At 43.6% G+C, this 13,789-nt stretch overlaps 1 protein-coding gene across 1 annotated transcript; it reads left to right on the top strand.

Annotated features, from left to right (window-relative positions):
• The first annotated feature begins 3,187 nt into the window (after positions 1 to 3,187).
• CNOT11 (CCR4-NOT transcription complex subunit 11) lies at positions 3,188 to 12,471 on the top strand. The gene is made up of 7 exons (XM_085214166.1): positions 3,188 to 3,775; positions 3,968 to 4,132; positions 7,212 to 7,364; positions 7,923 to 8,125; positions 8,924 to 9,126; positions 10,593 to 10,689; positions 12,130 to 12,471. Exons 1-7 carry the CDS (start codon positions 3,361 to 3,363, stop codon positions 12,325 to 12,327), a joined length of 1,434 nt encoding a protein of 477 aa, XP_085070292.1. The 5' UTR covers positions 3,188 to 3,360; the 3' UTR covers positions 12,328 to 12,471.
• The last annotated feature ends 1,318 nt before the right edge of the window (positions 12,472 to 13,789 follow it).

Here is a 13,789-nt window from a genome sequence, read left to right on the forward strand (position 1 = left end):
GTTGAATCCAAGAATCCAAGAATATCCTCTTTTGCAGCACATTTACTACATTTCTCTGGAAGTACTTTGCCTGGGAAGTATTTTAGCCCCACCTTTTTCTTAGATTTTTTGCTACTCTGAAATGATAATCTGTATTCCATCTTCCAAACCGTTAGCTTTCCTGCTCTGACCAGAAACCTTTTCATTTGGATAGCAGGACTTCAGATGCTGCATTAGCCACACAGAAGTAGCTTTCTTTTTTGCTGTCTCAGTCACTGGGAAGACATTTTATTGCTCTGACGGCCATTTCTGCAATTCTACATCCATTATTCCAATAAGAACATTATGCAAGAGTGGTTTGCATTTCTGAAACTTATGAGAAAAGGAGAGAGAGCTTTTTCTTTCTCAACAGGTTTCTCCTTCTTGCAGCAAATCTGCTCTGCACAGTCTGTTATTAGCAGCAGGCTGACCAAAAAAGGCTACCTGGGCAGAAGCACCACAGATCTACCTGACAGTGGATTAGCACCCAGAAAACTGTCCTTCGCTTAAGGCACAATTTTAGGCATGATTATTTCTAACCACAAACTTCCTCCTACCAAAAAAAAAAAAAAAAAAAAAAAGAACAAAGAAAAGGTTTGCCAGGTTCAGGTCAACAGATGAGCGCAACGTACAAAAGCATTGAGGGAAAGAAGCTAGAGGAGAAAAGCTGAATTAATTCCTTGCATCTCTACAGGATCTTGGAGTTGTTCCCAGGCTTTACCGACAGGGTGCAAGTCAAGAGAACTGTCTCACAGTGAAGAGTTAGTAAGAGATGTGAGATGAAGTGTATAAAATGAATCATTATTCATCACCAGGATCTGATGGGACTCACTCAAGAGATTTATTTCAGCTGAAGGATGAAGATATTATATTGCAGTGTGCAACCTTCTCATCAAAATGGTCAGAGTAGCAAAAAAAGCAGGGGTAGAATAGTAGGGGTAGAAAGTGTGCGACCAATCTTTCAAAAGGTCATGGAGAGAATCCAAGAAACATTAAGCCATCAGGTCCAATTTCTGTACTCATAAATGCAAAAGAAAATACTGTGATGAAGGTAGGGTGGAAAGAGAAAGAATGTATCCCTTTTGCAGCAGTGGATGCTGAGGAATGAGATGAAAAGTCATTGAGGACAGTTCTTTTATACCATCAGGTCAATGTTCATGGCTTAAATAGAGCAAACGATGTGAAAAAGTGAGCAGAGAAATAAACAGGACTCATTGCATAAAGGTATATAAATACATAAATCTATGGAACACTCACAGTTGAATAAGGATAAGGCAGAAGTAGGAAAAGCAGAGAAGGGCAACAAGGATGTCAGAACACATAGCTTAGAGGGGAGCAACTGAGGTGTGCTATGATAAGAGATATGCAGAACGTGGTGAATAATGAATAGAGTTAAGAAATAAGGACTGTTTTGTGCAGTATGGCTCTTGAGCTGCAGAGATCATTGCCACAGCATGTTATGCGTGCCAAAAACATAAGCTGGTTCGTGAATCACTGAAGATGAGCTCAAGGAAGAAATGTTCATCAGGGGCTAGGAATGATGAGCATTCAACCTTTGAATTGGGAAGTACCTAAACTAGAGGTGGCCAGAAGCCAAGAGCACACGGGGAAGTGCCACTCTGTGCTTTCCCTGCTAGATCTTTTCTCTAGCAGTTTCTGTTTACCAGTCATGGACTAGGTGAATACTGTCCTGTGTTCTTGTGTATAGTTATGGACATTTAAAGCTGCAGTTAATCATGTGAGTTTCTCTCATTTATACCAGCAACTCCTATCAGGAAAACTTAAGTTTTGCTGTAATGAGCCATCTCCCAAGTATTCTGTATCCTTGGATCAAACCATATTCCTTCATCTCTGTAGAAGGTTTAGCAAAGACACAGAAACAGCCACCAGAGCCTTTTCCATTCTGCATACCACTGGCATGGTTTCACCTTCTCGATTTATTTCAAGAGTTCTTCAGACCCAGGAAAACAAACCTCTCTGACAAGATCAAAGAACTACAACAGTTTCTCTGCAGCTCAGCGAAACAGAGGGGAAGATAAGAGTTGGCCAGTTTGGCATGTTCTCTATCCCTGTTACCCAAAATGTCTTCCCAAAGATCGAGAATTCAAGGCAGCTGCCAAAATTCATCCTTCTACCTATTTATGCAGCCTCCCAGAACTTGAATGGAGCTTACAAGCAGGAGGGGGACCGACTTTTCACTTGATCTGATAGCGACAGAACAAGGGGGAATGGTGTTAAACTAAAAGAGGGGATATTTAGATTAGACAGTAAGAACAAATTTTTCACTCAGAGGGCAATCAGGCACTGGCACAGCTCCCCAGAGAAGCTGTGGTGCCCCATCCCTGCAGGAGCTCAAGGCCAGGTTGGATGGGGCCATGGGCAGCCTGAGCTGGTGGGGAGCAGCCCTGCCCATGGCAGGGAGTGGGGCTGGATTATCTTTAGGGTCCCTTCCAAGTCAAGCCATTTTAAGATTCAATGTATGTGAAGACTTTGCACCTCTCAGATCTTGCTCTCCTTCTTATTTGTTACCACCACTCTCCAATTTATATTACTTTATAAACCAAATTCCATTTCTGACATGAATGGCTCACTAGAAAGCCAAGGTCTTCTGGGCTGTGCAGGTAGGGGCGCTCATCTGAGTGAACGCAGTCACCGCTTCTACAAGAATCAGACCACAGAAGCAGTGTCTGTTCTCAGGACCTTCCAAGGTCCTTTTTCCTCAGCATGTAGCAAAGTCTCAGCTCCATGTGCGGTGGCGGGTGGAACACGGCCCAAGGAAACGGCGTGGAGCTGTCAGGGGAGGGGCAGCTGGGGGTGAGGGAAAGGGTCTGCGCCAGAGAGCGGAGGGCATGGAACAGACTGTCCAGGGCAGTGGGCACAGCCCCGAGCTGCTCCCCCCTTCCTCTCAACCCTCCGCCGCTGGTTTATCGCCCTGGAGGCGACGACGCCCCTCTGCTGAACGACCACCCTACCCGAGGCGCACGACGCCGGACAGGCGCTGCCAGACTCCCCCTACCGGTCCCAACAGCCGCCGCGCTCCGGCCCCGCCCCGCCCCGCCAGGCCCCGTCCAATGGGAGCGCGCGGTGCCAGCCAATCCCCTGCGTCTCCCAGCTCCGCCGGGCGGATCGGGCCAATCCCATCTCGCGAGACGTCGCCGCGGGCCCGTGCACGGCGGGTGGATCGTAGCCCTCCCGCGCCGGGGCGGGCCGTCCTCACGGCTCCTCAGCGACCGCGCCGCCTTACGGCCGCGCCGTAAAGCGCGGCCGGCGCGACAGCGCGCGGCCTTCCGGTGGCGGGCAGCGGCGGGGCCGGGCCGGGCGCCGTGAGGCGGGCGGGGGCGGATGCCCGGGGGCGGGGGCAGCCCGGCTGAGGCGGGCGGCGAGGCGGGCGGAGCGGCGGGCGGCGGCGGCGGAGCGGCGGGCGGCAGGATGAGCCTGTCGCCGAAGGAGCTGACGAGCCTGCTGGGCATCGTGTCGGAGGAGGCGGGCGGCAGCACCTTCGAGGGCCTCTCCAGCGCCTTCCACCACTACTTCGGCAAGGCCGAGCACTTCCGCCTGGGTTCCGTGCTCGTCTTGCTTCTGCAGCAGCCCGACCTGCTGCCCAGCCCGGCGCAGCGCCTCACCGCCCTCTACCTGCTGTGGGAGATGTACCGCACCGAGCCCCTCGCCGCCAACCCCTTCGCCGCCGTCTTCGCCCACCTGCTCAACCCCGCTCCCGAGCGAGGCGGCGACGAGGCGGAGCGCACCCCGCTCTCAGGTGCCGGGCGGCGGCGGTCGGGGGCAGAGCGGGGCGTTGGGGGCTGTGACGGCGTTGGCGCGGGTTTCTCCCTTTGCGCCGCCGTTTGTCGTCGGCGTTACTTTTACCATACGTTTTCTCCACGCTCGAGGACTCCGCCGCGTAGCGATTACCTCTGGAATCAAGGCTTGCTTCTCCTTTCTCTCCCCGCAGGCTTCTTGCCGCCCATAACCCCGCCCGAAAAGTTCTTCCTCTCGCAGCTGATGCTGGCCCCCCCCAGAGAGCTATTCAAGAAGACCCCGCGCCAGATTGCAGCGATGGACGTTGGAAACATGGCCCAGTCGGTGGATATAAGCGGGCTTCAGCTGGCCTTGGCGGGTAAGGAAGGAGCTTCGGCACCGTTGCGAATGGAAATGTTAATTGCCGTTTGGCTTTGAGGCGCTCCTGTCTGTGAGTGTGGAAAAAGTTGGACGAAGCTGCAGTGTCTTCAAGCATAGAGAAACTAAAAGTGTAGTTGTGGCATGGCTGCTTTATCCTACTTAGATACGTCACTGCCTTACAAATAAGACCAATTTTCAAGTATAGGAAGATTTTCACCTAAAGTTTGGTATGCTTTTTTGTGTATCTTTATCCCTTTTTCTTCTTTGCTGTGGTTTTGGTATGAGAGAATATGAGGTAACTGCTGTGCAGCAGTACAGCAGCACCTGGTAAATAGGCTGTTCCAATTGCATCTTCAGTTTTGTGTGGTCAGATTTTGCAGTTAGCTCACCGGTGGGAAGTGGTCTGCCTTTACTAGGCTATAAGAAAGAGGAACTCAGTGCTCATTCTTGGGCAGGAGGAAAGGAGGAGAGAGATGATTGTTCTGATCGTGTGGAGCAACAAATTGCATCTGGAGCTAATCTGAAATGGAAAATATTCATTGGAACAAGTTGCCAACTCAAGCAGTTTATTTCCTAGTACATACAAATGGTACTACTTCAAAACTGATCATCCCACTTCTGTGAACACTGTGATTTCTCTCTGTGAGGTCAGGCATTACTCTTTCTGTCCTGCAGTCATAGTTTGGTGCTGTTATTTTTATGTAGCACTTGTCACTGACTTTTACACTCTGCTACGCTGTTCCCAGTGTCCTCAGCTGCTGTCTCCAGACAGCAGGATCTTTGGGAAGTGCAAATAGAATATCCAAGCATATCTGCAAAGAGGGGAAACAAATTGTTCTGGTTCTTCTGTACATCCTGTATTTTTGAGACTGCTTTCTCAGTCTTATAACTGTAGCTTCCTAGAATAAATTCCTTCTATTAGCTTTCTTAAGAGACAGCTGCTGTTGCGTCTCTGTTAGTATAGTGATGCTTCTTGACTGTCTGTGTGCAGCGTTTCAGAAAGTCTGTCGCTTCTTCAGAAGCTGGCAGTGTATGTCCCCTATGTATGGAGGATGAAGCCAAGTTATTCGAAGTGTGTAAATACTTTGTGTCATGGTGCTTAAATAGGTGTTTGGGGTGTTGTAGTTTCATTGTTTTCCCACCCATTTCACAGAACAGCTATGGGCCTTCTAAAATTGTGGCCCCTGACATGAATTCAGGGCTTTTTAGGGCAGGATGATTGACTTGCTTTAGAATACACCTGCGGAATAGAGTACTTGGCTTCTGAACTTCAGTTCAGTTGGTGACACACTGGAACAGGTTGCCCAAGAAGGCTGTAGATGCCCCATCCCTGGAGGCATTCAAGGCCAGGCTGGATGTGGCTCTGGGCAGCCTGGTCTGCTGGTTGGCGACCCTGCACATAGCAGGGGGGTTGAAACTGGATGATCATTGGGGTCCTTTTCAACCCAGGCCATTCTGTGATTCACTGTGACAACTTTTCTTGTAGGCTTTTCTGTTGAATGTCAGTTGTTGGAAAAGAGCATCTTGGGAATCAATATTAAAACTTGCTTTGTTCTATTCTCTCTTCAGTCCGCAGAATATTCATTCAATCCTTGATCTATTCTTGGTTGATGGTGCATTACTGTATCAGAAGTTGTCACCTGCTTCCTGCAGGGACCTGAAGTGTTTGTGTGCTAACTTCCATGTGATATCAGGGTAATTGGCCTGTCTTGGCATTTGGGCTTGCAATAAATACATTGTAGATCTTTCTACTAAGAATCAAGGAAAGGTTCTTGTTATCTGTTAAAAGGAAAAGAGAGCCTGATAAACCATCCTAAGTGATTGCATTCAGAGCGGTTGTTTTCTTCAATTTGAATGTATTCAAGTTGCTGTGTTCTCTTCTGAAATACAACTGTGTTCTAACTAATAGCACTCATCTCTTCCTTCTGCTTACTCTGGGCTGCCCAGGGCGGTGATGGGGTCGCCATCCCTGGAGGTGTTCAGGAACATTTAGATGCTGTACTGAGGGACATGGTTTAGTGGGCAATAATGGTGGTGGGTGAACAGTTGGACTGGATGGTCTTGGATGTCTTTTCTGATCTTGGTGATTCTATGATTCTATTGTGACTTTTTCGAAGCAGTGAAAGTTAGAATGTCAACCCAATGTATCTAAATAAAGGGCTCATTTAGGCTTAAAAAAGCAGTGAACTGAAATACTTTCTCTTAAACTTTTTGTTCTTCTAATTAAGCATCATTAGTCATTTGAGATAAGTGGATTTGAGGGGATACGAACCCATCAGTGACTTTATACCTATACTGATAGATGCAAGTTCTAGACTATAGATGATAAGAATGAAGGACTCCCTATGTTGTCTTGTTTTCCTCTCAGAGAACTTATGTTAACCCAGCTGATCCCTCCAGGAGCTAAATGATAGAACTCACAAGCTGCAATTTCCAACAAAAAGTGTACTTTGCTTAAAAGGAATAAGGAGGGTGTACTGAAGCTGAAGGCACTACACTTAATTAATCACTCGGATAAGAAGTGGTGTTGATTTCGTGTGAGACCAGCAAATTTGGACTTCAGATTACTTGAGACTTAATCTGCTACTTAATATCCTCTTTGGGAGCGGGAGGGAAGGAACATAAGGTGGCATTGTGTGGTGGGCTCTTGGCTTTCATGCATATTGTTGGGTTTTTGTTGGACTGTTATTATTACAGGAAGTAAATGTATCTCTGCAGATTTCTCTCTTTGCTGCTCTGAGAAATGATTGCAAAACTGGATAGTTACGTGAACTCTTTCAGGACTATCATGTGAATGTACCAATTAGATGCAGTCTGATATTAAAAGCAGTTACTTAACTTTTTAAAGTCAAAACTGTCTGAAATTCATTTCTACTTCCTTATTCTTGCTGTGTGCTGCTGGCCTTCTTCTATCAGCTGGCATTCTGAATACTAGCAAATACATACTAAATTTCATGTTGTTATGGGTTTTTTTTGTTTTGTTTTGTTTCAGCTAAAAAACGTTTGCCTAACTTCTAGCATTCTGGCATCTCTCTTTCAATTTCACACTTTAACATTCTGAACTGACCTTCTTGCAGAGCGTCAGTCTGAGTTGCCAACGCAGAGCAAGGCCAGCTTCCCCAGCATCCTCAGCGATCCTGACCCAGATTCTTCCAACTCTGGTTTTGACAGCTCTGTTGCCTCCCAGATCACTGAAGCATTAGTGAGTGGACCAAAGCCTCCTATAGAAAGTATGTATGTTTTCACATCTTTTTGTTTAACTCACGATGTGCCATGTTGTTATTCATCTCCAGATGAAGCGTAGTATGATTCAAAAATATTTTCAGGGTATGAGAAGGGGATGAAGATGAATGAAGCGATGTACAACTGTATTAAACCGTCTCCAGATCAGTCTCAATCGTGTCCACATTTCCAGGCTTTTCAAAATCTGGAGTCTGTCCAATCTGTTAGCCGTGTTACCTGATGCTCCTCAACTCGTAGCCCCTTGCACTAAGATCTACACTGACTGTAACACCTCAGAGAATCAGGTGGTGTGGCAGGGAAAAAGACCGTTCATCAGTGGCAGAAGCAGAAACGTAGTGATCCGATTCAAGAGGAAAAACATGCTGGCATAACAGCATCACTAAAAATGAGGAATAAATACTTGTCTGGGAGGAAAATAAGACTATAACACACTTCCCAGTATTGTTATAACTTAAAAACTTGAGGACTTTGGAGATATCCTTGTACTGAAATAAAATGAAGCTCGAAGTTTAAAACAGACATTTCACGTTGTTGTCTTTTTTTAGGTCACTTTCGGCCAGAGTTCATTCGTCCACCACCTCCACTCCATATATGTGAGGATGAATTGGCATGGTTAAATCCAATAGAACCAGACCACACGATTCAGTGGGACAAATCAATGTGTGTTAAAAACAGCACTGGAGTTGAGATAAAAAGAATTATGGCAAAAGCTTTTAAAAGCCCTTTGACTTCCCCACAGCAAACACAGGTAAGTATCGTGCAATTTTCTGCTTAAATTGATTTTCTAACAGGCTGTTAAACTTACGTGTTTCCAGTTTAAATTATCCAAGTTTTCTAATTGAGATTTCTGAAATGACTTGGTAAACACCAAGTAATCCAAGTTCTCAAAGCCCAGTGCTTTTGGTTAGGGTATGTACGAACAAGATAAGTCTTTAAACTTTACAGCACTGGCTGGATGTAGTTCAAGCTGATCAGTAAGTGAGTGGCACTGATATTTTTCTGTGTGAAATCTTTTGATAACTAAACTGCTTATGCTTCTGTGGAAGCTTTTCTTAAGAAATTAATTCAGAAATGCCAACACTGAATCTTTGCTCAATTTGGTAATATTACCCCCTTCATTTCAGTGGGATTTGAGATATTCATTATGCTAGCATCATAGAATGTGTGACATACAGGACTCTTTCTGACAACAATGAACTTTAAATTGAATTTTGTTTTTTTTCCACTGGACAGAAAAGTAAAGAAGGAATTAATTCTTTCCTTCATTACCCACTGATCAAAAACTACTGAATGCCTTGGTAAAGGTTTTCTTATCGTAGAATCATAGAGTGGCTTGCATTGGAAGGGACCTCAGAGATCATCCAGTTCATTGGCACAGTTGTTTCTAAGTGGAAGTGTTAAAGAAATATACCTGCAATATATTTCAATAAACACATCTGTAGATTCATAATTCTCCTCTAGTTTAGATGTATTATAGCTGTTACTTCAAGCTGCAATCTGAATAATTAAGAAGCAAATAATTCAGACTTCCTTTTTCCCTCGGCAGCTCCTTGGAGAACTGGAAAAGGACCCCAAGCTTGTTTACCATATTGGTCTCACTCCTGCCAAACTGCCAGACCTCGTTGAAAACAATCCTTTAGTAGCCATCGAAATGCTGCTCAAACTGATGCAGTCCAGTCAGATAACAGAGTATTTTTCTGTCTTGGTCAACATGGACATGTCTTTACATTCAATGGAAGTTGTCAATCGGTAAGTACTATCTCAGATCGAAGAAAGTTTCCTGAAGTTTGTAAAATAATCTACTGAGCAGTTGAGTGATTGTGAAGCTGGCTGCAGGCTGTAGTTAGATGCATTCCAAAGAACACCAGAGGTAACAGAAATAGCAGGAGCTGAAGAAATCGTCAGTAAAGGAGAAGAGCATCAAATTCTTTTCCATCTCAATTTCTCAGCTTTTTTGCTTTAAGAGTAGGACTTAATGTGCTTTAACTAATCCTGCAGAGGAACACAGTGCTATGGATTTGTAGCTGTCTGCAACTACTGGATTGTTTGTTTCTTTCATAAAGGCTTTATTTGCTTTTCGTGCAGTTTCTTCTTGTTGGTGCCATTAGTTAAAGGAAAAAAAGCTCTTGTTTTGGTCCAGATTAAACTTATAAAGTTATGTATCTAAGAATCAACCTCACCTTTGTCTTCTTTTTCAGCTCTGATAGCAGTTCTTTTTCAACTGATAGCTGTTGTATTTTATTGGGACATCTGGAAATGCCAGTTTTGACCCTGGTGTGGAAGATGCAGGTTGTGGCAGGACAGAGGGCTGTTACTGTGAGAAGCATCTGCAAAACATTACTGCCACAGAGATGTCTTCTTAAACAGAACTTGCATTCTTTGTGCAGAATAAGTGAACAAAAGGTGTTATTGTTAAATAGCCATCCTGCTCTATGCCCTGTCTTCTTTGGAAGTGACTTCTGCACATAGATAAAACTTTTTCTGAACAGAATGCGAGCCCTTGAGCTGCCTGAGTTTTCCCATTTAATCCCAGCGATCTAGAAGAGTGTAGCTTTCCTGCATTCTTCCATTTCTGTGGTGATTACTGAATGTGAACTGTGAAATCCAGCCTTATTCATCAGTCTCTTTGCAGCTGAATCGCACCTCAACTATCATTTGACAAAAGAATCCCATATGCCACCCTACTGGTGCAGAATTAAGCAGTTAGAGCCCTGTTGGTGGGGGTAATCATTACAACAGGGAAAAACAGTGGTAAGAAAACAGTTCTTATTCCTGTCTAGGATAGCTGCACAACTGGCCAGGCTTGCTGGCTTTTTCCACAGTAGAGCTACCATAGGAAAAAAACTAGATTTGAAAGAAATAAGGAAACTGGTCTGTAGATGTATAAAACAGTTATGCTGGTTGTGTCCTTCAGGAAGGAACGCCTGGATTCACTGAAGTCCCAACACGGATAAGCCAAATTATATGAAGAATCTCGTTACTCAGGCAGTATGGAGGATTGAAATTATATTGATTGACTTCTGTAATTTATAGCAAATGTTTGTATTAATGTCAAATACACTAGAGCCCAAATTTAACTCAGCTTCTGTACTGCGTTGGGTTTAAAAAAGAAACATGATCAGCAGTAGATTAATATCGCAGGTGTAACTCTGTTCTGCAGTGGAACCATTGAATTTATGGCTTCTTAAAGCATTTGATATCTTTAATTTGAACAGGCTGACTACTGCAGTTGATCTCCCTCCTGAATTTATTCATCTTTACATCTCCAACTGTATCTCCACTTGTGAACAGATTAAAGACAAGTACATGCAGGTGAGTGCTCTACTAAACTGGTTAGGAAAAAAGATCCTGTATCTCGCTCTGTGTAATACAAGCTTAGACTTCACTATAAGTTATTCTGTCCTTCTGCTATTTATTCCTAAGCATTAAATGGTTAATTTCTGCTTAGTTTTGAGCTCTAAGGTGGTTTTTTTTTTCTCTGACATGTACATCAGTTCCATACCTTTTGAGGTGATGTTACTCATGTGGAAGCCTCATCCTTCAGTTCTGCCTATTACTGACCTACAACAGCTTGCAGATATCAAAGATTTTCTACCCTCATAATGCTTCCCAAACCCATCTTTCTTCCTTGGTTCCACTATACAAGCTGTAGCTGCTTCACAAATCTTTATCCCCCTTGCAGCTGTTGTCTGCACGCTGCAAATGAGGTATTCCTTCTGTCCCAAACTTGCTCCCATTCATTTCACCGAGTGCCCAGTAGGTCTTGTTTTCCTGGATATGTTTTTAGTAAAAAACAATTCCATGCTTAGTTCACGCCAGGCTTGCTGAGTCTTGACCAATTTCTCCCTCAGCCTTCTTCCCTTCATATTGAAGGACTGCAGCCTCATTAGGCTCATGCAAAGAAGCCACTATATTCCTTTAAGCTTTTTGATTTCTTTTAGTGCCTTCTGTAGCTCTCCTATATCCTTAAGCTGCAAAAACCTAAGTAAATGGGATACAAGCACATTGTGGTTTTAGACAGCAGCAAAATCCTGTCATGGTTGTAATCTGGAAAGGCACTGAGGAAAAACCACTTGTTTTTGGTGGCTGCTTGAAGCATTTCTGCTTTGGGACTTTGCCAGATACGCTGGACGGATACTCTAGCTTGTGACCTTTTGAATAGCTGGGCCTATTACATGAGGTAGCAGAAGAGTAAAATAGAGCTGTGCTGTGGCTGAGAACAGCTCAGCACCATGTTCTACTCTGGGGGCTTGTTAGCAGCTGTGTTTCAGACACAGGGGACAAAAAAAGGGGGAACAGAGGGCCAAGGAGCACATTCTGATCACTAAGTAGCATGCAAGGCCTGGGGGATGTCACTTTTGTTAATCCTGCATGAGGTTTCACAGCAACTGAAACAACATGTTTTGCAATGTCCCCAGTCATGACAACATCTTTAGGCTTTCATCCCTTCTCTCAGGACTCTGTATATAAGGTTACATAATAATGAAATGAAATACAGTGTATAAGTGAATGTGATGTATCACTTGTTTAGGGGATTAATCTCAAAGGCACCTGTATCTATAAGTACAGTACTGTAAAGCAGAGGAGTGAGTCCACTTTTAAATACAGTAGTAAAAGGAGAGGTAGAAGAGCATGAGCAGCATGGTCAAAGCTTCAGAACAAGAGGACTGCTGTACCTAAATTTCTCCTGAAGGGGCTGTTGCATTGCATGCAACATGTACGAGGACTGAAACCATCTCTCTTCTGTTTCAGAACCGCCTGGTACGCCTTGTTTGTGTCTTTCTTCAGTCTTTGATCAGAAACAAAATTATCAATGTACAGGACTTGTTTATAGAAGTGCAAGCGTTCTGCATTGAGTTCAGCCGGATCCGAGAAGCTGCTGGCCTTTTCAGATTGCTGAAGACCCTGGACACTGGGGAAAACCCATCAGAGACAAAAACTTCTAAATAAGACTGCGCTGTCAGTGGAGGGAAAGAAGCCTGTCAGTATTCTGTACTAATTAATTGTATATTTCAAACTGAAATCACTGGATTAATGATGTCATACACTATAAATAGCATTTTATGCATTTAAATAATAAATGTTTTTCTCAGATGTGTGCTCGAGTTTGGACATTAGACTTCACATTTCAGGTATTCTGGACTACAGGTTGCATTCACATACTGGACTAGAAGCTCTTCCTAGAGTGGAATGTAAATACTGCTTTCCCTTCTGCATTAAATTCAAATATGTACTGTTATTACTGTCTCTGTGTCCAAAACTGTTCACAGATAACTGAAGGCAGCCACTATCCAAATAATTAACTTCAATTCATATCATTTCTTTGCTCTGTAAGGCCTTCTGAAAAGCAGATGCAACTTCTAATGAGGCATGTAGTTCTCAGCAGGTAAGGAAAAGTCTGTCTTGATGTTTAGAATAAGATAAAAGGATAATTTTTAATGCTTATGATGGAAGTGTGTTGAGGTGTGAGCTGTAGGCTCAAAGCAATATACTCTCTCCTCCACATTAATGAACCTTTCCAGAATACAGGCTTGTATCATCAGTAGTTGAAGTAGCACAACAACTTCATGCTTTTGAGAATGCTCTGCTGCGGAATGCTCTCCTGTAAGAACTGAAGTCATAAGCCTGTTCTCACTTCAGAACTTGCACAGCCACTTGCTACCAAAATTAAGATAACCTCCAGCTCATAGTGTGTAGTCAGAGACTAAATGCTGGGGAAGGCAGGGAAAGGGTCAGTTAAAGTCTCATTTTAAATTCATGGTAAAATAATTGCTGATATTTAAGCCCTCAAATCTGAGGGAAAAAAATGAGAAGAATTTAATGCTAATTTAATGCTGTTTGATAAACAAAAGTGTTTTATAGATACAGGATAGCCACAATTACAATCTAAATCTGCTTCTCAGATTTTTATGAAGCAGAAGATTGATAACATAAGATCAAGGCTTTTGGTGTTATCTGAGTACTGCCTGGTGCAAAATTCCTTGGATTGATGGGATTTTTCCAGATCTCCTGTTTTACACAATGTAATCTTTTTGTAAGATGTCGTCCTGTAAGAAGTTCTCTCTAGGCACTGGAGGATTAGACAGCTATAATTTAGTTTTTTAGAGTTAGGATGGCCAATGAAATTAGTATTTCTTTGTGCTGAGGTGCAGATGCTGAGGCTTTTATTCTTCCAGAAATTATGTTTTAAAACTCCCCAACACAAACCCTGTGTTTCATTTATTATTTGTAAAAAATGTAAAAATCTTTTTGAGCTGTTGTTTTGTGAAGGACTGGACCCAATAGAAGGAATCTACATTTAAGCAGAGTAAAAGTGTAAGAAAGGAGCAGCTAAAGCCTTACAAACTGATCACAGTGGACTTGCCCCATAGTTGCTCAGAGCAGGAGCTAGAAGAATGGGGAGAAAAGAAAG

This window comes from Meleagris gallopavo, chromosome 1, assembly GCF_905368555.1.
Source record: "Meleagris gallopavo chromosome 1, MGAL_WU_HG_1.1, whole genome shotgun sequence".
Lineage (NCBI taxonomy): Eukaryota > Metazoa > Chordata > Aves > Galliformes > Phasianidae > Meleagris > Meleagris gallopavo.